The 22,036-nt window shown below is 41.4% G+C and overlaps 3 protein-coding genes and 1 long non-coding RNA gene across 6 annotated transcripts; 3 read left to right on the top strand and 1 right to left on the bottom strand.

Annotated features, from left to right (window-relative positions):
• The first annotated feature begins 325 nt into the window (after nucleotides 1-325).
• Nucleotides 326-7,553, top strand: LOC127314209 (phosphatidylinositol-3-phosphatase SAC1). Its single transcript, XM_051344665.2, has 16 exons — nucleotides 326-483; nucleotides 583-787; nucleotides 1,672-1,837; nucleotides 1,932-2,154; nucleotides 2,783-2,859; nucleotides 3,180-3,367; nucleotides 3,616-3,713; nucleotides 4,220-4,353; nucleotides 4,440-4,568; nucleotides 4,919-5,285; nucleotides 5,671-5,792; nucleotides 5,919-6,026; nucleotides 6,152-6,382; nucleotides 6,462-6,653; nucleotides 6,765-6,876; nucleotides 6,997-7,553. Exons 1-16 carry the CDS (start codon nucleotides 412-414, stop codon nucleotides 7,249-7,251), a joined length of 2,679 nt encoding a protein of 892 aa, XP_051200625.1. The 5' UTR covers nucleotides 326-411; the 3' UTR covers nucleotides 7,252-7,553.
• A 143-nt stretch (nucleotides 7,554-7,696) lies between these two features.
• Nucleotides 7,697-10,714, top strand: LOC127314210 (uncharacterized). Its single transcript, XM_051344666.2, has 8 exons — nucleotides 7,697-8,113; nucleotides 8,413-8,548; nucleotides 8,887-8,956; nucleotides 9,045-9,138; nucleotides 9,225-9,438; nucleotides 9,550-9,691; nucleotides 9,873-10,043; nucleotides 10,359-10,714. The coding sequence occupies exons 1-8, from the start codon at nucleotides 7,894-7,896 to the stop codon at nucleotides 10,548-10,550; spliced, it is 1,239 nt and encodes a 412-aa protein (XP_051200626.1). The 5' UTR covers nucleotides 7,697-7,893; the 3' UTR covers nucleotides 10,551-10,714.
• Nucleotides 10,715-10,934: 220 nt separating this feature from the next.
• Nucleotides 10,935-14,107, bottom strand: LOC127314211 (adenylate kinase, chloroplastic). The gene is made up of 7 exons (XM_051344667.2): nucleotides 13,779-14,107; nucleotides 13,591-13,686; nucleotides 13,230-13,358; nucleotides 13,011-13,145; nucleotides 12,276-12,422; nucleotides 11,556-11,630; nucleotides 10,935-11,238 (listed from the first exon to the last, which is right to left on the bottom strand). Exons 1-7 carry the CDS (start codon nucleotides 13,959-13,961, stop codon nucleotides 11,140-11,142), a joined length of 864 nt encoding a protein of 287 aa, XP_051200627.1. The 5' UTR covers nucleotides 13,962-14,107; the 3' UTR covers nucleotides 10,935-11,139.
• Nucleotides 14,108-17,868: 3,761 nt separating this feature from the next.
• LOC127314212 (uncharacterized) lies at nucleotides 17,869-21,579 on the top strand. 3 transcript variants are annotated; one of them, XR_007859495.2, is made up of 3 exons: nucleotides 17,990-18,388; nucleotides 20,701-20,793; nucleotides 20,966-21,579. It is a non-coding gene; the product is annotated as an uncharacterized lncRNA (long non-coding RNA). The 3 variants fall into 3 exon arrangements; XR_007859494.2 differs by lacking the exon at nucleotides 20,701-20,793 and having other exon boundaries at nucleotides 17,869-18,388; XR_007859493.2 differs by lacking the exon at nucleotides 20,966-21,579 and having other exon boundaries at nucleotides 17,869-18,388; nucleotides 20,701-20,915.
• Nucleotides 21,580-22,036: the final 457 nt, after the last annotated feature.

The raw sequence follows: 22,036 nt of genomic DNA, 5'->3' as shown, positions 1-22,036 counted from the left end.
GGAAAAAGATATTTTTTATGGGTTGTGTAAAAATGACAAATAAATGTCTCATGAGAATTCATTTTGGAGCACCGAAAATTATCATTTTTATACAAATCACCAAAAATATTATTCTTCCTCGAAAATTTGTGTGCGGACATAGAATCTACGGGTGCACAGCTAGGAAAAAAATCAGATTTTCTTAGCATTTTGAAATAGGTTTTTCAAATAATGGATGTATCTACATCTACAAGGAAAAATGCATTTCCCTCGGCGCGTCGTGATCTTATCTGCCATCCGGTAAGGAGAGAACGGCTTGATCACAAGGTTACGAATTTCCGAAAATACGTCTCCGGCTACGAGATACACTATTTCGTCCTCCTCCTTCCCCTCTCCGCTCGTCCCCGTCGTCGCGTGCTTTGATCGGGATCGATGGCGGCGGAGGCGGAGGACCCGGCGGCGACGGCGACGCTCGAGAAGTTCCGCCTCTACGAGACGCGCGCCGTGAGCACCCCCTCTATCCCCTCTCCTCCCTCTGCGAGTCTCGCGCCCGCGGGGGAACAGCTTGATTGACGCGCGTCCGAATTGGCTGTTGCTCCGCAGAGGTTCTACGTGATCGGGAGCTCGCGGGAGAAGCGGTCGTTCCGGGTGCTCAAGATCGACCGCTCGGAGCCGTCGGAGCTCCACCTCAGCGAGGACCCCGTCTGGTACTCGCAGCAGGAGGTCAAGAGCCTGCTCCAGCGCATCGCCGAGGGCAACCGCTCCACCGGCGGGCTCACCTTCGTCACCAAGGCCTACGGCATCGCAGGTGACCCCTTATAGCGTCTAATCCGTCCTACCACCCACAATTGCTCATTCATCCAGCTGCATTGGGTTGGACTCTGAATTTCGTTCTTAGCCTTGCCTGAATTGCTATTTGGAAATTTTGCTATTGGTACGTAAGCTGTATGCTAGCTCAAGGCTTTTATACATCATCAGATTAGTTGTGCTGCGAATGATAGATAATTTCCTCTTTACTTGATAAATTATCTCTGTGTTGGAAATTGCCTGTGATTTCATCACCTCAAATCCCCGCTTGGTTTGGTCAATTGGATTGTCCGTAGGTAGGCATACTTTATGACGCGGTGCTTGTATTTTTCGTTCTGGATTCCAAAAGATGACAAAGGAGCGCCCAATACCCAGACACCTTCAAATCTATTGCTACAATTTGTTTGGTGTTTACTAGATACGTTCCTTCTGGAGACACTGTGGTACCAACTAGCTGAGATATCTTCCCAGGCAGATGCTGGTATTGATTCTGCTTTGATAGTACGAGTAGGTTCACCTCGAGTTGGTTCCCACGTGCTGAGCGTGGATGCACGCGGTGGAAAGAACAACATCACGCTGACTAGTAGGACCAGTACAAGCAGTCAGGCTAGGAGCAAAACCACAGCTCCCTAATTCTAGGGAGTTTAGAGCTCTTAGAAGATTGATGTGAACTCAGAGATAGTTATTAACCCCAGTTTGCTTATACTCCCTAAGTACCATAATTCTTGTCGTGGTTTTAGTTCAAATTTGAACTACAATCACAACAAGAATTATGGAACTCAGGGAGATTTCGTTTGTGATTTGACAATCACCTTCTTCACCAGAAGACTTGCATCCTTGTGCCATATTTTCTGAACACACATGTCTTTTTTTCTGTCACTGTAGGTTGTATCAAGTTCTTGGAATCATATTACCTGATTTTAGTGACCAAGCGTCGTCAAGTTGGCTGCATTTGTGGCCATGCTATATATTGTATAGATGAGAGCCAGATGATCACCATCCCACACTCAACTGTACAGACAGATGTTGCAAACTCTAAGAACGAGCTGAGGTATAGGTTATCTTTCACAGCTTTTAACTTATGGCTAGTCATGTACATACAATTAGTTATTTACTAGATGTTACATATGATGCCTTCGTAACAGGTACAAGAAGCTCTTGGAAAGCGTTGATCTCGCCAAAGATTTTTTCTATAGCTACACATACCCAATCATGCAGAGCTTGCAGCAGAATGTCACTTCTGCAGGGATGAAGGAAATGCCTTACGAAAATTTGTTTGTATGGAATAGTTTCCTGACAGAGCCAATTCGATCAAGGTGCAACAATGCTCTCTGGAATGTAGCTCTGGTCCATGGGCACTTCAAGCAGGTTATGTGTAACAAATAGTCTGCCACATGGATTGGTTTTGCTACCATTAGTATTTCAATAGGTTGCTTCCCCATTTCTGATATAACTTACAATTGATTGAGAGCTTCACATTATTTAGTTTGTTTGGATCTTGAGAAAATGGTGGGTGGATGCCAGTACCCTATTTTGGTAAAGAATGCATACCAAATTGCTAATTGAAATGCTGATATCTTATACATTCTTCTTATTTACCAGAGTAGAAATTTGAAACAATTTTTACCTAAGAGAAAAGGTTGCTGTAATTTCAATTTGAATATTCTGTTGCCATCATAGAAAAGAACTTCAAATAGATTGTTGCATTGACTTGTAATGTTGGACAAGGGCTTTGTACTTGTCATCTCTGTGTTCCATAGTCCTTACTGACTGAAAGTATTTTTTTCTTGAACTACAGAACTAGGCTTCGAAATTATTATTTGTTGCTTGATTGATGGTTACTTCTATTGTAAATTAGCTACTTGTTCATCTTATACGAAAAAAATAATTCCCAACTTGCAGCTGATCTGTGTGTAAGTGTTCAAATAGAATTACGACTTAAGGTTATTGTTTATAAACTTCCCATATTAACAGCTAACATAATTTTTTTTGTCAGGTCAAGCTGTCAATTTTTGGCAGGGATTTAAATGTTATCCTTATTTCTAGAAGATCTCGACATTTTGCTGGGACACGGTAGGTTTCATGTGCATTAAGATTAGCATATTTCTGGATGTTCTTTCACTGTATATGAGAGTCAAGTTCGTTTATTCATGCTTACATCCTATCATCCCGTGTTTATTTGTTTTATGTTGATTTATCCCATGCATGTGAAGATCTTGCTTTGGCTGACTCAGTGTTCAGGCGTTACTTCTCAAATGAATATTTGATAGTCATATGCTATTTATTTCCTCTACTTTGGCAACTGAGGACAACAAAAATGTTGTTATGCTCGTGCAGTAACATGTCATTTTTATTTAATCGAAAACTTACTACCTTCCACATGGTATATGTAGGTATTTAAAAAGAGGTGTGAATGACCATGGAAAAGTTGCTAATGATGTCGAAACAGAGCAAATAGTATTTGAAGAGGAAGCTGGTTCCTGGAAGGGAAGAATGAGCGCAGTAGTACAGATGCGAGGATCGATCCCTCTTTTTTGGTCGCAAGAGGCTGGCCGACTTAGTCCTAAGCCTGATATTTTTGGTAAATAATTTTTCTAACGAATGACCCTATAAACTCTCAGCTGAAATTAATTTATATAGTTCAATTGGAGAATTTCAAATAAGATGGCAAACTTTTAATTATCTGATGTTGCTTTTGTTACACCTGCATATATGAGAAATATTCTCTCTTAACTCTTAGATGTTTGCCAATATCTTGTCTGGTTATTTCTCTATTACCTTGAAATGCATATTTTTTCTTTGCATTCTCACTTTTGGATTCTGGTGCAGTGCAGAGGTATGATCCTACTTATGAAGCAACCAAGTTACATTTTGAGGATCTTGCTCAGCGTTATGGACAACCTATCATAATACTTAATTTAATAAAGGTATGTGCTTGCCACTTGAATCTAGCTGAATTGTCTTGTTGTTAGTTACGATTCTGGCGCCGTTCCCTTTAAATTTGAGCTGAAATTAATGGGAATAAGTCATTGCCTTGAGGAATGTCCACATCTTTATCTAGCTTGATATTTAAGGTTTGATCTCAAATTTTGTAGCTCAACTAACTTTGTTATGCATAGAATTATTTGCTAAAGTTGCACCCTCAGGATTTCTTAGTTGCACTTGATTATTTGTGCTTCCAAGTAGTACAAAATAATATTCAAGATAACAAGAGTAATGTGCCACCTGAAGTCAAAACTCAACTTCATAAAAAATAGATGATTTTTTCCTCTTAGTTCTTCGAAGTTCAACTTGTTTCGTCAGCAACTTCTACTTATGTGTGTTCAATTGTGGTGGTACAGAGTTGCTATCCCACTTTTACTTGTTTGTACAGCTAGCCATTATCTTTGTTTCTTACTGTGTGACTCATTATATTTTTGTGCTGTCTGTGTAGACGGTTGAAAAAAGGCCACGGGAGATGATGCTCAGGCGTGAATTTTCTAAGGCAGTTGAGTATCTTAATCAAAATGTGCCAGAAGAGAGGAAACTGAGATTCATTCACTGGGATTTTCATAAATTTGCGAAAAGGTTTTATATTGATTCTTGATAAATAATAAGTTCAAACCTGCATGAGTTTTGTAAATGTGCTAATGATTCTCTATCTGTTATGTCAGCAAGTCTGCAAATGTATTGGGCGTTTTAGGAGGTGTAGCAAGTGAAGCACTGGACCTTACTGGGTTTTACTACAGTGGAAAGCCAAAAGTTCAGAAAAGAAGGTCAATCCGTCGAACTAGCACTGCAAGGTACATATATCAGTTCATCAGCTGTATACAATTTCGTGTAAAGCAACCAAACCAATATACATATATCAATATGGATTACCCCCATAAACTTTTAAGAAGACTTGAAAATGGAAAATAAGAATTGATATATTATCAGACCCAGTTTATCTAGAAAACAAGTACAATCACTGGCCAACTGCATTCAACCAATGAGTCAAAACTGTTTATGGGAAAAATCACGGACCACATCTGTATCAGTCTGTTGAAGTTGCGAATAAGGGCTGAGGGTCTAAAGTGGAATCTATGCTGTTTCAAAGAGGAAACATATCCTAACTGCATAATGACACTATTTCCGCAACTTCCTTTCACAGGGATGGCTCTATTGATATAAGAGCTAGTTCTGGAGATCTACCAAGACTTTCTAGTGCTGATGTGCTTGGTTCCACAGGTTCTCAGGATATGAGAAAAAATGATAGCAAACAAGAGCCTCTGGGTGATGCTCCTTGTTATCAAACTGGAGTTCTTCGTACGAATTGCATAGACTGCCTGGATCGCACAAATGTCGCACAGTATGCTTATGGCCTTGCTGCTTTGGGGAGGCAGCTTCATGCAATGGGACTAACAGATGTTTCAAAAATCCACCCAGATAGCAGCATTGCTTCAGCTTTAATGGAAATGTACCAGAGCATGGGTGATGCACTTGCTCATCAGTATGGAGGTTCTGCAGCACATAATACGGTCAGTATATTTTCACCTCTTGCTGTCTCATCTTATGTCAAATCAATAGTATATGAGTAACTTATAATGTCATTAAGGCTTTCATAAGGAACTTCCTATTGTTACTTCAAAGTTGATGTAATGGATACATGTATTTGTGCGTTCTTTTGTGTGGATAGCAAATTGGGGTAAATCTGATTATCTTCTACTTCCTCTATGCCAAAATGTAGTATACGACCAAAACTAATACGCGCTACATTGGGCGTAGGGGAGTATCTGTTATCTAATTGCATATATTATTGCTGATGGCATTGTTGTTGGTCTGCCCATAACTTGCCCCTCTTCCCTAATTTCGGTATGCCCTTATTCTCCAGTGAACATAAAGTGTATACTTGTTTCTTCTCAGGTTTTCCCTGAGAGGCAAGGGAAGTGGAAGGCTACTACACAGTCTAGGGAGTTTCTAAAATCAATTAAACGATATTACAGCAATGCCTACACTGATGGTGAGAAACAAGATGCTATAAATTTGTAAGTCTCTCATGTGAGTTTATCATCAAGAAATCTTAACCAGACAACTTTAGCTCTTGAGCTGTTTACTGCTGGTAACTGGAATTTGGGTTCCTGCACTAATTGTTAGTTTGGTGATATTACCAGATTTCTGGGTTATTTCCAACCTCAAGAAGGAAAGCCAGCTCTCTGGGAGCTGGATACTGATTACTATCTCCATGTGACAACAGCTGGTGATGATAGCTACCATTTGAGGTAAACGGAGTTCTGGTTCTGTACTTCAGTTTGTACGCTATTGCAGTTTTACTCCCTTAACATCGCAAGGTGTGGCGTGTGTAATTTTCTGCAATAAAATGTTCGTCGTTCCTGTTAAATCACAGTTCTGCACCTGGAAATAATGTGTCTGGGGGATCTGGAGATGCCATGAGCCCTAGATCCACATTGAGCCCCGTGCCAGCATGTAAAGATGACTTCTCAAGGATGAAGCTTACTTCATTTGACAAACTTATAGAAAGGACCTGTAGTTCGCTTAGGGATGTGAGGCTTCACCGTGATGCTGATCTAAAGCCAAGTGGTGGTGTTGGAACTTCTGGAATGGCACCAGATGCAGCGTACATATTCTTTCCCTCACAGTTCTTGGCTGAATATACTTTCTTCATGTTGCACTTACAGCTTGTTTCTATGATTCAGTGAAATACAGCTCAAAACCCCAAACTGGTTGTTTGGTCAAAGAAAACATGCAGAGCCAGCTCCAACAACAAAAGTTATTCCAGTGGAAAATGTGAACGATGGAAACAAAGATGACATGAATGCCTCTATATGCGGGGAACTGAACTGGCTTTCCTCCTCAGCAGATTTATGTGAGGAGGACAATTTCAGAAGGTAGTGCCAGGATAATCCATATGGATATGTTTTGCTGGTGATTCTGATAGCTATCATATTTACTATCTGCCATCAAAATATTTGAAATTCTATGAACTCATAATCATGCAGGTATTTGGCATTCACAACAGCGGATGCAGAGAATGGCTGGTACAGTGGAACGCTGTTATACGACCAAGATGAGAACAGCGGGGCTTATAAACATTATTCCGAACTATGCCAGGTCAGCAAAAACTCTGGATTTTACATTGTCGTGACATTCTAAAATCTCATCAATATCGTGCTTACCCACACCGGCACTCACATATGCTCACCTATTAATGTCCTTGGCTTTGTATTGTAGGGGCCAGTCATGGACCCTTTTGAGCACGATCCTGAGAAAGAACGCCATTACGCGGAGGCTCTTAGCGTGGATATTGCGATCACGGACGACGCGCAGGTGGAAGCAGAAATGAAAGCCGCGCTGGATGACTACCAGATAGTAGGTTCGGACCTGTGCATCATCCCGTCGTGCGGGGCCCTTGCCGAGGATCCAAGCCAGCTGACGAGGTGGATCATCGGAGACGAGAAGCTACGCGTCGTCAGTGCCGTGCAGTAGCTCGGTTTGTGTCAAAGAGAATGTACAGGCTGCTAGAACATTCTTGGAATTCGTTTCGTGTATATAAAGCGCTCACTGTACAAAACAAGGTGTCCGTCCATTTTTTCTGGTGGGAGGAAATAATAATGAAGCATCCTTGGAGGCCCTTTGTCGATGTAGGATTGGAGAACACTGAACACAGACACGGGTTCGGCCTGTAAACCAAGGATGTTTTAAGGTGTGTATGTATATTCACAATTGGCTCATTGTGTTGAGTCAGGTTTTGTGTTATTAAATTGCACATGCAATAATTTTCAAGCGAAGTATTTTGTCGTTGAGCTGCTTAGCAGCCTCTGGTTTATTTATTTTTTGGGTGCTGACGAAAATGACCGATATCAGCATCAGCCCTGCTGCTGTTCGCCAATGCTTATCCACATCACAGATCTATTGTCTTGTCTCCAAGAATAAACTATGAGCACCGGTGACAAACTTGCCTATTGCTTTCGTGTTGATCATTGGCCTTTCCATTTCTTGAACTTATCCTGATGAGAAACAAGTGAAGTAGCAGTCTAAGGAATAGAGTGCTGAGTCAGTAGTATAGCAGGACATCATCACTTGCAGATTTGCAGTTGGAGAGTTCGCAAGCAAGCACGCACACGCAGCATGTCCATCTCCACCGCTTCCCGCCGCGCCCTCAGCCGGATCGGCGGCGCCCTCCGGCGGTCCTTCTCGTCGGCGCCGGACTCCGCCGCGGGGTACCAGGTCTCCGGCGGGCCGAGCTTCATGCGCGCGGCGGTGTTCTGGGAGCCCGGCCGCCCGCTCACCATGGAGGAGTTCCGCATGCCGCGCCCCAAGGCCGGCGAGGTCCTCGTCAAGACCAAAGGTCCCGCCTAGCCTCTGTTCCCCCTTGCCAGTAGATAGATCACTTCCGTTGCTTGTCAGTTCAATCAAGATGAATTCTTTTCATCCCCAAAAAATAAAGGTATCTCAAGGGGATGAAGCTAATGCTAGTGGCTAGGTACGCTAATGCACGATAATCCATCAATTCGTTAGGTGTGCTGGTACACAATAATCCAGCAATTTGTTTGTGAAATGGGGTTTGCTGGTCAAAATCAAATGCCGCAGCTCCTTGGACTGATCCCCATGGTTCTGATCTGACATGGGCTCGCTCAACTTATGCAGCTTGTGGAGTTTGCCACTCTGATCTCCATGTCATGAAAGGCGAACTCCCTTTCTCGAGCCCTTGCGTTGTTGGCCATGAGATCACCGGGGAGGTGGTCGACCATGGCGCCCACACGCCTGCTGAGATCGTCAACAGGTATTGTAAAATACCGGTGCATCTGAAAGAAGATATATTCTCAAGAAAGAACACCTGTTAATGTATTCTCGGAACGTTACATCAGTAACTGTTTAGGATGACAACAGGAGGTGCTTCGCCCCTTTGAGAATCGCGCAAAATTTACAGCACGGATGGATGCTGATTTGTTCATCAATTTACTTTTTCTAGTTCTTAAATATTTCTGCAACCCTTTATTGAAGGAGTGAAGCATGGAAGCACTAGCATCGATGTGACGCGTTCAAAAGTCCTGTTTGTTCACTCTGTTGACTTTCTGATAGCGGTGTTCTGAAATTGACCGGTTACTCCTAAATTAACAGGTTCCCAGTTGGCAGTCATGTCGTTGGCGCCTTTATAATGCCCTGCGGGAATTGCTTTTACTGTGTTAAGGTACCACCCTCTCTGGATTACACCATCCTTTTTACAAAAGTTCTGCTTTGTTTTCTTGATTGCGTCCATGTATATGGATTTGGTATAGGGCCAGGAAGACCTCTGCGAGTCTTTCTTCGCGTATAATCGCGCGAAAGGAACACTATATGATGGTGAAACCCGGCTATTTCTACGCAGCAATGGTAATTTGGGAATGGTCCTTTGCATGAACTGTTGCTAGTGTCGCGATATAAATGCAGTGTTTCTTATACTGTTGGAATGCTTCCAGGAAAGCCAGTGTACATGTACAGCATGGGTGGGCTTGCGGAATATTGTGTTGTGCCGGCCAATGCGCTAGCAGTTCTTCCTAGCTCGTTGCCGTACACAGAATCAGCGATTCTAGGATGTGCTGTGTTCACTGCATATGGCGCTTTGAGGCATGCTGCTGAAATGCGTGCTGGTGATTCGGTTGCAGTGATTGGGGTTGGAGGGGTCGGATCAAGGTTAGCTGATATAAGAATTTTTTTTCGGTCCATCTCTGTTTGAAGAAAGGACTAAATTCTTTATCGCTTAGTAGCTTATGTTAGTGTGTCCTCATAGCTCCAACCTTGCAGCTGCTTACAGATAGCGAAAGCCTTTGGAGCTTCTGAAATCATTGCGGTTGATGTTCTTGATGAGAAACTCCAGAATGCTAAAACTCTTGGAGCAACCCACACTGTAAATGCAGCTGAAGAAGATGCTGTTGAAAAGATCAAGGTATTTCGAGAGAAAACAAATTTGTGATTTAGCTCCGTAATGACTAAAGTTTTAAGATACAATGCAGTTAGTTGAGGTAGTGTTTCTTCATACCTCATCCTGATCGTGGGTTGTGTCCAAATGAACATTTTCAATCTTAGCTAGTGTTCCCATTCAGATGTGAATATCTCCTTATTCACAGGAAATTACTGGTGGGAGGGGTGTGGATGTGGCTGTGGAGGCACTTGGTAAGGCATTGACGTTTTCCCAGTGCACCCAAAGTGTACGAGATGGAGGCAAAGCTGTTATGATTGGGCTTGCTGCAACAAACGTAGTAGGCGAGGTGGACATAACCCGTCTTGTTCGCCGACAGGTACACAATCTAGCCCCAGTAAAGTACAGTTAGTTCTCTAGACATAAAGCTAGTTCCTGCTAATATGTTAATTACCTTGTTGGCATTTGTAGCAATTTTCTTCCTCGGTTTAGTCATATAGTCTTGGTGCAGCCACCTATTTCTGCTTGAATCTGATGCTATCTTTATCTGCTAACTAACTGCAACATTTTGCTATATTGGTACTACCATTGCATTCATTATTTGGCATCCATTGTTAAATGCTACCATTTGACTGGATTGCCCTGCTTGCCTTGTCTTACATTCTTGGCTGCTAACATTATTACTTGGAACCAGGTCAAAATCATTGGGTCGTATGGGGCAAGAGCCAGGCAAGATCTTCCTCAGATAGTCAAGCTCGCAGAGAGGGGTGCCTTCGATCTCAAGAACGCCATATCAAGGAAATGCAAATTGGAAGAGGCAAACAGCGCCTACGAGGATATGAACAAGGGCAAGATCATTGGCCGAGCTGTAGTTGAAATCATGTAGTGCTGATCATATGTGGTTGGAAGTCTGGGTCAAACAAATAAGTGTAGGCTGTGATAATAAACTGATAATGGATTTCATGAACTTGGTATGTCTTGCAGCATGGTATCACTCCCTCATCTGTGTTGGACGCCAAAAATTGTTGATTAAAATATGGTTAAAATTTACATGGAGATGTCTGTCAATCTGTTCTTTCTGTTATACGTACTGTGAATGTTATATACTTTGTTAATTCTACAGCCATCTTTCCACTTTATACTGTTACAAAATAATGTCGCAGAAAATTCTCAGCTAGCATCAGAAACATCTGACACAGTCCGGACTAGAATGATAAACAGGCAGTGGTCAGTGGAGCTGTGCAACAGAAATGTAATGTACACTGCAAAGTGCAAACTCGAGCAACTCTCCATTTGGGCTGTATAAATCAATACATTCCAAATAAAGATATGTATGTTTACAGGACAATAGTGACGCATATACGATGGGTTTCTACTTTCTAACAATCATCCTACCAATGCTTTGTCACATGCACTTGTCTAGAAAAAAAATTCATACTTCAACCAAATGTCCAATCTGCGCAGCTTTCCTCTGCTCATGAGGTAGCCACCATTTCACTTTTCTTCTCCCGGCTGGAAGTGAGCAGCTTGTCGATCTCACCAAACACATCTTCAACCATGGCGTCTCCTTTTACCTAAAGCCAACAGAACAAATAAGAGGCAAAAAAATGTTTAATCGGTGCAGCATAGCACAACTTTGACAGCAAAAGATAGAACAAGTGTTAAGAAAGAACAAAATAAATTGATAACAATAAGAATTACTCCATCTAAGTAGCAGCGAAAACAAACATGTTCATAACTTTTGATAAATATACTTTTTTGCTGACTTCAGAGTAATCTCTGATAGGATAGCTCGAAGGAATATATACAACATAAAGTAGAACAACATTGCCAGTCTCAAGTTGAAGAATAAGACACAGAGTTCTCAGATCGAAGGCTCTAGCTTTCTTACCTTAACTATAAGGTCCTCATATATCGAGACCAAGGACTCGATATTTTGATAATGAGTCTGCAACCTTAGCTTAACCTGTGAAAGAAAAGAAGCACACATGCGTGGAAATCAGATACAGATAACACTGCGCTCTTTGCGTATAAAAATCCACAGAAATAGATAAGTGGTTTATGAGAAATGCCAGATTTGGAAAGAATAATCAAACACAACAATACTCTGTATAAAGTTCCATCATCAAACTCACAGTTCAAGAACTGGCATGCTACATCAGAAACTCTGCGTAAGGTTCCATCATCATAACAAGCAGTTCAAGAACTGGCATGCTACATCAGCAACTCTACCACCCAGATTCAGAAATATTCTCCACGAGTCCACGGTCATTAGTATCACAGCACACCATCGGATAAAAGAACCCCTGGAACATCGGTGCAAGTTGTTGCATGCTATAAACGTACAAATACCATACATTCAGCATCCAAATTTTTTATTGGACGCTAATGTATGAAAAAAATGTACAACTTCCATATCACCATGAAATATGGTCCACGGTGCATAATAAGTATGTCAAGCTAGTTTTATTTAGCAGGAGACAAAAAACAATGTATTGTAGTAATGCTATGTACAGCATGTCTAATAACAACTATGCACTTCCACCCTGTCTAAAAATAAATGCACAACTAGGTTTGACATCTATCTTAACTAATACACAAAAACATGTACCTTTTCTTCTGTATCGTCAAATCTTTGTGTAAGTCTTGATGCAATTTCTTCATTCTCTGGTGGGGAATACTTAAGATGGTATATTTTCCCAGTTACAGGATCCAGCCGTCTGCCAACCACCCTTTCCACAAGAAGTTCATCTGGAACCTGTATTGGTGATGGATGAGCTAATATTCCTCTCAAACAAGAAAATGATAATACTTACACTCTCCATTTCAGAATCTACTTACTAAACTGAAGCCAATAGAAAAAGCATGACAGGAATTCCATATAGTCTTATTTAGTCTATAATGGTAAATTACATATAGTCTTATTTCGTCTATATAAAAAACAGTGCTCCATTTCAGAGTTGCTGATATAATATGTTATAGTGTTAGCACTTAGCAAAGTATTACAAATGCTCAATTTGAAATTGTATATCTTATTTAGTCTGAAAAGAAGAATCTTCAAATCTTATCATGTAACTACCAACAAAAGGTAGATATATACTGGCCTCCATTTTTTCTAAAGGAAAATTCAACATTGGCCACAATGACAGTGTTTGCCCTATTCAAACTATTAGTTAGACTAAGGTTAGCTACCATCAGTGTTTGAAGGTCTTGTAGCAGTGCTCAAACTTCACGAAATATAATTGGTGCTACTAGTACCATACGACAACAAGGTGAAGTATGCATCATAATTTGCATTACATATTTTAATGTCAATAGCTTGAAATAGTTGAGCGTGGGCACTTACATCCAATAGAATGAAAATGTCAGGCCGGATTCCAAGATTTTCTAGTGCCATCGACTGTGAATAACTTCTTGGGTAACCATCCAATAGCCAACCCTTTTCCTGAGCATCCGCTTGAAGAAGACGTTCCTTCACCATCTGACAATCTCCCAAAAATGTTTCTCAGTATCACCACTGCTAACATGAACCACACCAATACAAATGTAAAGAAAAGATACCCACATTAACAACAATCTCGTCGGGAACCAGCTGTCCCTTCTCCATGAACTCCTTGGCCCGCTTCCCGTTCTCGGTGCCTGTGGCGATTTCTGCCCTCAACAAATCTCCAGCTGAAATGTGCACCAGACCATACTGCAAATTACAGCGCCAGTTACTTGAAGGAAAACTAGTCCATGATTCTCAGACAAATACTTGGACAAGTCTTAAAAGTTTCACCGCATTGTTTTTAACGCACACGGCTAATTAAACAATACACATGACATAATAGCACAAGCGCTAAATCTCCCAATTCAATAATGCATCATGAAACATAGTGAATCATTGTAGTACAAGGCTGAAACCCAATTCCCACATACTAACTTACCTTGGCCTTGATGAGCTCGCACTGCGTGCCCTTCCCGGATGCCGGAGCACCCGCTATCATGACATTCAGGGGATCGGCCTTCTCTGCAGCCACAGCCTGGAAGTCCCAATCAAGAACCAACCAGTGAGAAGCTGTGATAGATACGTCACATTGTGTAAGTCCTTGATATAAGGAAAAAAAAGGCAGACCTTGGCCGCTCTAGGCGCCGGCGAGAGCCGGCGTTGTCGTGAGGATTTGAGCCGTAGGGGGCTGGAGCCGGCGCGGGAGCCGCGGAAGAGGAGGCTGCCGTGGGGAATTGGCCTCTCGGCAGCCACGGGCGACGGCGAGAGGGAGGAGACGATGGCGGCGGCGGAGGCCGTGGGAGAAGCCATGATCGGCGCTACCGGAGCAAAGCGATGGCGGGTTGACACAGACGCGGTGACTGTGGCTGGGAGCGGCGCGCCGGCGCCGGAGAGGATCGGAGATTAGAGAGGAAGAAGAGGGGAACGTTCTTGTAGACAACGAAAAGGAAAATGAATAAAAAAATAAAATTGTGCAAGAAAATAAAGAAAAAATGTTTTAACAAGTGGACCGAAACTCGTGTTATCTATCAGCATGTGTTAGAATCACACATTTCGATATAGTTTTCTTTGCTATATACTCCTGGTCAAGAGATTCATGGTCAGTGTTTGTGAACGAACGATGTTTGCGTTAGTTGCCGACCGGTTCTTGTGCGTGCTGTTGACTCGGCACAAAACTCCAATTGGGGATACTTTCAAGTCCAACAACATGATGTTGCCTCCATTATCTAATATATATATACTTCTCGTTTCAAAATAAATTGTTGGAGTTTATCTAGATATAGTTGTATCTGGCGTATTTTTTATGTGTAGATACATCCGTATTTAGAAAACTTATAAGCAAATTATTTGCAGACATAGAAATACCATAGTTTAATGATTAGTTAGTGAATATCTTCTTTTAGTAAATTGCAGAGTTCTTGTCCTCAAGATGTATTTCGCCGAAGTGGAAATACCGGAGAGTCATGAAACTAATTTTCGGTCTCATGTAGGCCATGAAAAATTTGATGTCTTATTTAGGTCTTGTTTGTATGATTAGTAGCCGGCCTTTCCAAAAACTATAGGTCCTCGAACCATTATGGTTTGAACCTTCGCAAGTCATTAACGAGAGAGATTTTCTAGAGCTAGGAGTCGTAGTTAAAGAGTAAATGTTAATATATATGTTTAGTTTTTGTAGACATATGTGCCCGTATATTAGCACGGTATCATTCAAACAATAAACAAGCTCATATGAAATTACATCTAGGCCCCCACCCACGATGGTTAAAGAGACTAATGATAGTTGAGCTAAAATGACGTATTCAACTCGAGGTAGAGCTGAGGTCAAGGAAAGTCATTAGGCGGCTAACTAATCTCATTAATAAAATGATCATGTATTTGTCTCATCGGAATGAAGTACCCATGCTCATAAATTCCCAAGTAAATGAGAAAAGAAAAGGAGATGTTTTTTATGCATCTTTTGCTTAAGATCGAGCCATAGAAAATTGTGCACCGTAAAGCGCTGGACTCTTTGGGAATCAAAGCCCTAATGAAATCCTAGATCCACACAAATCCAAGTGAGAAAAGCAATAAAAATTACCAAGAATGATATGCCTACTTTCATTTTTGATGTGGTTTGAAGATTTTTGTTGGGATACCCATGTAAGCCTCAAAGTCCAGCTGTCTAGGTATGGGTCCGGACGGGTCGAGTACATTTTTCGACTCGCGTGATGCCCTCCTGGAAGCAGTGTGGATGCCTATGCGTTTGGATCTCTAGTGGCGGCCTAGAGAGTTTGGATATGTCGCACTAAGTTGTAATAGGGGCGGAGGACCTCGAAAAAGCTTGAGGTCTCCATCGTCCAACAAATCTTGCATATTCATGAGAGAGAAAAAAGAGATGAGAACCAGATCTACAACTCTACCAAGTCAATTCTATTTCCACCTAAGATCAATGTGAAGTTTTTCACTCTTGGGTTTGGGTTTGTGGAGAACCCTACATGGTGTGAGTCATCCAGGTGCTAGGTTCCTAGCTTGTGGATTGGCCCCAAAAAGTTTGAAAGGGTCAAAGATGTTAGAGGAGGGTGTGTGAATGGACTATTACAAATTTTAATCTTTTCTTTAACAATTCTTAGTTCAACAACTAAGTAAGTTCTCTTGATATGCAACTAGGTGGGAACAATCTATATGAAAGAATGCAATTAGCTTCACAAGATAAACCGGAAATTCAATTCGGCTCATGTAAGTAAGGTTAAAGATAACCACACAATGGAGACGGGGATGTAACCCGAAGTTTACACATTCGGGGGGTGGCAATCTCTGTTGGAGCCATGCGGTCACACAATGCATACCAATAGCTATAAGGGGTCGTTGTTTTCTGCTCGAGCCTTCACACAATGTGAGTGCCTCAATCTACTAAGTTGTGCCCTTGAAGGCGACACACATCACCTTAAAAAAACTTGCTTGGCACTTTTCGAAAACATATATAAGTGGAGGCTCCTAAGCTTGCCCTGAAGCCCTACGTCACCATGGCTAGGCTCCAAGACAACTTCTTCTATTTAGGGTGGCCAAACACCAACTTGATCTATTCCATCTTTCCCTAAAATATCAACATATTGTAAGACTAGCGAGGGTGATGTCAGAGGTTTAAGCTCTTGCAACAATAGAGAAGTAAGGGCAAAGGTGTGTCCTTCTTTCATGGGGAAGAAGGATCCTTATATAGTGGCTGGCCCCAAGTTCAACCGTTATAGCTATTCTCATGTATGGTTCAGAAGTTGTTGGGTAAGCTAGAATTCCTCCGGACAGATTTTTTAGGCTACCCCTAGCCTACCACTACCAAGCGGTGTGCATCAAATGCACGTGCTCGTGGCTGGTTTGAAAATTTCTCTACACGAAATGTACGGAATGGGATAATCCGGGTTAACTTCCAAGAGGTACCCAAGATGTTGTGCAACCTGTGCACACCACCGCAGTGGATACCAAGGAACTTGTCCTCTCTCCTAGGATGACAAACCAATTTTGTACGGTCTCTAATTTCCCCCTCCCCCCCCACCATTCTTCACACCCCTCATACACTACTAGGATGCATAGGCGCGGCGGCACGCCGCGCCCGTGGTAGTATTTTCTTAGCATGTGTGGTTAGCCTTAGTAGTTGGTTTGAGTGCTTGTGGAAAGGTGGATGAAAGAGTAACAATTGAGAAATTTAGTAGGATTAATTTCTGATACCAATCTAGATATTTGTTTAAAGTAAGATGCCTTATCTTACTTTAAGAAAGAGGATGATATTTTACACTGGAATACGTGGTGCTAAGTATTTTGTTAGACCACACCGACACATATTCACACCGGACCGAGAGACAGGACGCCTATACATGTTCTTGATGGACTGAGCCAAACGACATTGGTGTGTATTCCTACTGGACTGAGCCAAACGGTGCTGATGTGTTATTCCTACTGGCACTGAGCTAGACGGTGACGATATATACATGTTCCTACTGGAGTGTATTGTGTAGTGGATAGAGTTGCATTGCAGAGGGGATAGATTGTAAGTGGTTTTAGTCTACACCTTTGTCGCTAGAAAAGCGAGAACATTTCCAACGATGGCATTGTTGCTACTCTGTGTCTAGGGTTGCACATGAAAATCGAGAGCTGGACTGAGCTTGACAGGTTCGTCGGAAGGAACCTAGGGCTAGGACTCTTTGCTACGCACAATTCTGTAAGAATTCGACGATAGTAAATAAATAAATAAATTTGATAGAAGTACATCTATTTTTATTGTTGACTATTCATTGCTAACGTAGATGGATCTTATTTTCAATTAAATGCATCGTAATAAGGTAGTTTCATTTTTATCCTGAAACTCATTATGTTCTTCACGAATCATGTTTGTTAGACTGAAATAAGCATTTTAATTTTTCACACAAGGAAATCGATATATTTATTATAGAATCATAATTTTCTATTGGAGAAATATGATAGCAATCGCAGATACAATGAATAAGTATTAGTATTTTTTACACAATTAAAAGGTACATGTATTATAAATATGTCGAATAATCAATTTGGAAAGTTTTATTGGCATCACAAACACGATTTTTTGATTTTTTAATAGAATTTAAGAATTAGTGCAAGCAAATTTATCCATGAATTTGGTATGGTTTGCCTTATCTGAAATTATAATTTCAATTTTTAACATTTGAAACACATACATCTAATATACACAAATCCCACGCAGGCTCTATTCCATTTCTCACACGCTGATCCGGAGACACGCATCAGCATCAGTCTCACATACACGCTGTTTTTTTAATACATTGGACTATATTAGATTAGCACAAATATACATTCAGAAGAAGGGCAGCGTCCACTTGTACAGATAGATTTGCCAAACCACGACACACACGCATGTACCACTCCACTCCTGATTCCGACTTCCGACATCTGTTCACACAAAAAAAAAATCACCTCCGTTCCCCTTTCTCCTTGCTCTCCCGTGAGGCTACTGCCGCTGAGCCTGCTCCTCGATTCCGTCCGCCGGAGCTGCCAATCGACACAGGCGAGCACAGAATCATGCTCTCTGTAGCCTGCACAGCAGATTCGTTCCCGCCAACATGCCCTTCTCCCTTTACTCGCAGCCTATGTGCCCCTGTATGACATCGGGTCAGCGGAGCCGGAACTGGAGCTCGATCCGCCACTATGGCATCCTCGGTGACGGTAACTGCGACGCCATCGGCGCAGCGGCTATAGCAGGCTTGCACTTGCAGGTAGACGACCCCTCTTGCAGTTCTAACTTTTAGTTTGGTCAGATGGCGCCTCTAACTTCTTTATTATGTGCTTGATCTGTCATCCTTTGGTCCCAAATGTATGTGTTCATGTGCTGCCCCTTTCTTTGCATTTCTAAATGTTGGGCTATGATTAATTAGTTGTAGCTAGCTGCTTGGTGTACGCTTTATTCAGTAGTCGAGAAAACTAATGCCTAGTTTCCACTATATCTGTGAATTTTAAGTACTCATGGAAACAAATTTTTTTAAACTCGAAAGTTGGAAAAAAATTATGAGCTTTTATGTAGATAGGTAATGCAGTCTACCTGGGTGAACAGACAAAGTCCCAGAAAATAACATATAATGGACTAATGGGAGCTTAAATGAGCACAAACTGCATGTTCAGTTAGCAAGCCAATGGTAGGTAATTATGTTGCAAGAAGAAATGCACTTTCTTGGACGTCAGATCGTTTAAGTTCGATGCAGTTTCTTCGAGCATAGACACTGGTTACATGTGAACTTCACTGAAAAGTTAACCCTAGGATTAGCCTGGTCAGTAGTGAGTAGTATCAAGGAGGCTAACAACCGATGTTAAAAATACAATACAGTACTTCCTTATATTCAAACATACAAAATACTACACATGACCAAGATGTCAAAAATGCTCACTAAAATACCACTATTAGGCACTATTAGGAAAAGATATATAAAAGGCTATGCTATCACAAATACTAAAAAGTCTGCCTACTAAGCATTGCGTACATATCATGTTGCATACTGTTTGCCAGCATTGACATAGCAAAATTCTCCAGTGAAATGGATGCCATGACATGTACCCGAACACTTGAACTAAGACCCCAACACTTATTATGGATCGGAGGGAGTAGTTCAGTTTGGCAGTTGATATTGGCAATTTTGATACTGGCAATCTTGATACTGATAATCTTCTGTTGGTCTCAAGATTGTTGATGCACATGTACCTGTATGAGTAGTAAAATCAAAGGATACCTTGCAAAATCTCCCTGAAAATCATCTTTTCATCAGTAATCTTGAATGTCTTCTCGTGCAAATCCATGACACTTTGGTCTATCATTGACCCCATATTTTTCCACCAATTTAGTCTGTAATACTATCTTGAAGAACAACTGTGCCCTAGACAGAAATACCATCTAAAACTAACTCTCTATCACGAAAAGATGGGAAATACATAGAAAAATATTAGTGGCATTTTAATTTACTGGCAGCAACTTCTAACATGATTTGAGTCTAGAAACTAATAATAGCATGTTTTTGCAACTTGTAGCAAGGGCTACAAAAAAATCACTTCTCGCTCAATTAAGTTGTAGGGTTCCCACTTTGGAAATCCAAAGGTCTCTTGCTAAAAAGGTATTTACTTTGCTTACACAACATGATATTTGAAGAATAAGGAACTAATTGCCTTTCTAGAGCCGCTTGAATCATTACTGAATGAACCTAGAGAAGAAGCGCTACAGGGGAACAAACAACAGAAGATAACACAATGGTTTTTATTAATAAACCAAATCAAACAAATCTCAACTGTCTGAAGGATAATGATTCAATGTGAAACTGAAGTACACAACTTAGCGTCTAACCTTGCGGGTAGGGTTGGGGTCCAAAGATTTATGTGTATTGTTCTGTCACACAACGGTTGGATTAAAGAACCTCAACTGTACATGATACACATTCCACTAATTTCTCAAGTTCAACATAGTACTGAGAAAGATTAGAATCATGAATCCTCTTGGCTAATCGACCACAAATGAACGAAGTAGTAAATCCCACAATATGAATATCTCATCTGTGTGCTGCTAGTGAACACCATATAACTATATTATTAGTAGTACATATAAGCTCATATAAATATGATATTAGTAGTACATATAAGCTTGAACTGGCATATGTCCTTTTTCCTATAAACATGCGAAAAATTCAAAGTAATACCCATGATAGACTGGAACTAACATGTACGTGACAAAGATGAATTACATCAACACATAGGTAGAATTTAGTAAGCATTGCCAATTTTAAAAAAAGAAGGTTTTATATAGCACAGGAACTCCGTGCATGAAATTTGAAGAGAATTATCTTTCTCGGGTGGTCATTCAACATGTAGGGTATGTGACCATGGCACCCTAACTCCACCTCTTTGTGATTTTCAACAATTTCCGTTTCTGCTTGTTCTGATGGAGGGTCTACACTTTCTCTTTCTTCCTTGTAATTTGTTCACCTGCATGGAGGCCCAGAAAAGAATATTTAGTTTTGGCATAATAAAGAAAATCTGTTGTACTTTACAGCATGATTTGGAGTTGTTGATTGACCACTCAGACCTGGAGGTCACCAAGGCGAAGGGAGAGTAGCTAGCTTTTTATGCAAGAACCAATGGTTTGGTTGGTTCCTGGTTACGCCATGCTCTTGCTCCTGTGTAAACAAATCGGCTTGGTCTTCTGAATAAGATGATTCTAAAGACTATTCATATCATATGAAATAAAGAGACTAATTTCCCAAAAAATGTCCAGAAGCTTATATGCCCCTGCTTTTTTCTTATTCTTATTGGCATAGAGGGACAGAGGGATACACACCTGGAAGAGGAGGGCTCCGAGGTCCCCATTGTGCCGCCATCTACCTCTGGAAGGAGATGAGAGCCCCGAGTTCATCCACCACAGCGGCTGAAGAGGAAGGCTCTCTGAGATCTCCACCGCGCCGCCATCTGCCTAGGGATTGGTAGGTGACACGGCGGCCAAAGAGGGAGAAGAGGAGGCCAGCCATAGGGAAGCTCACAGCGGCTAGAGAGGGAGAAGTGGAGGCCGGCCATAGGGAAGCCATCAGCCGCCTCGGTAGGTGGCACGGCGGCGGCCAGAGAGGGAGAAGAGGAGGCTGGCCATGGGAAAAGAAAGTTGAGGGCAAAACGACATCTCGAATTGTTCCATGGTGGGGATCGTGTGGCGCCGCTTTGACCAGCTGCCGCTTTGACCGAATCAACCAGAAGGCAATAGATGCAATTGGAAGTGATCCATAAAAAGAGGAAGGAGAGAGGCAACAACCGGTAGCCGGTTGCCTGACCGCCTGGAAAAAAAAAGATGTAAAACAATTACCTGAGTGATTACGGAAGGGACAAAACAAATACAGTAGCTACGTGTCAATCAATAATTCAGGGAAAGAGTGGATAAATAGCACATCTACAGTGTCTCAGTTGTTCAGATAGCGTAAAATCAGCTGACCTTTATATAGTGTATAATATACATCCACGGTTCCACACACACAAAAAATGCATCTCCTCACAGAACTAAGTGACATAATTTTTTATCCCAAATTGGAAGAAGAAACATGGGAAAGTTTTAATTTGGCTTTTATTTGCAAAGAAAAAAAAAGCAATCACACAAGTTTGGAAACAAGGAATAAAAGGTTTTTTGTAGGAAAAAAAATCCTGCAAAACAGGCTTATGCATACGATCGATCTCCAAGAATGGTGCATACATATTATCTATGTTGATTGTTACATCTGTTTGTGCAACCGACACATATTTAACTTGTGTAGATATTGGTGTGGGATTGAAGAGCGTTTGGTAAATCATTTTGGTGTATAGATTGGTTTGTGCAACCGACACATATTTAACTGACAGAAATTTTTGTG

Source organism: Lolium perenne, chromosome 7, assembly GCF_019359855.2.
Source record: "Lolium perenne isolate Kyuss_39 chromosome 7, Kyuss_2.0, whole genome shotgun sequence".
NCBI classification, from domain to species: Eukaryota; Viridiplantae; Streptophyta; class Magnoliopsida; order Poales; family Poaceae; genus Lolium; species Lolium perenne.
The sequence above is the reverse complement of the archived record's forward strand: the minus strand, read 5'-3'. Positions and strand labels throughout refer to the sequence as shown.

Excerpts from the sequence above, each read along its gene's own strand:
- LOC127314209 (XM_051344665.2), top strand. The coding sequence starts at position 412 with ATGGCGGCGGAGGCGGAGGACCCGGCGGCGACGGCGACGCTCGAGAAG. Across the intron at positions 788-1,671 it reads CAAGGCCTACGGCATCGCAG|GTTGTATCAAGTTCTTGGAA; the intron begins GTGACCCCTTAT and ends CTGTCACTGTAG. Across the intron at positions 3,714-4,219 it reads TAATACTTAATTTAATAAAG|ACGGTTGAAAAAAGGCCACG; the intron begins GTATGTGCTTGC and ends CTGTCTGTGTAG.
- LOC127314210 (XM_051344666.2), top strand. The coding sequence starts at position 7,894 with ATGTCCATCTCCACCGCTTCCCGCCGCGCCCTCAGCCGGATCGGCGGC. Across the intron at positions 8,549-8,886 it reads CCTGCTGAGATCGTCAACAG|GTTCCCAGTTGGCAGTCATG; the intron begins GTATTGTAAAAT and ends CTAAATTAACAG. Across the intron at positions 9,439-9,549 it reads GTTGGAGGGGTCGGATCAAG|CTGCTTACAGATAGCGAAAG; the intron begins GTTAGCTGATAT and ends CCAACCTTGCAG.
- LOC127314211 (XM_051344667.2), bottom strand. The coding sequence starts at position 13,961 with ATGGCTTCTCCCACGGCCTCCGCCGCCGCCATCGTCTCCTCCCTCTCG. Across the intron at positions 12,423-13,010 it reads ACATTTTCATTCTATTGGAT|GTTCCAGATGAACTTCTTGT; the intron begins GTAAGTGCCCAC and ends TCACCAATACAG. Across the intron at positions 11,631-12,275 it reads TTGACGATACAGAAGAAAAG|GTTAAGCTAAGGTTGCAGAC; the intron begins GTACATGTTTTT and ends TTTCTTTCACAG.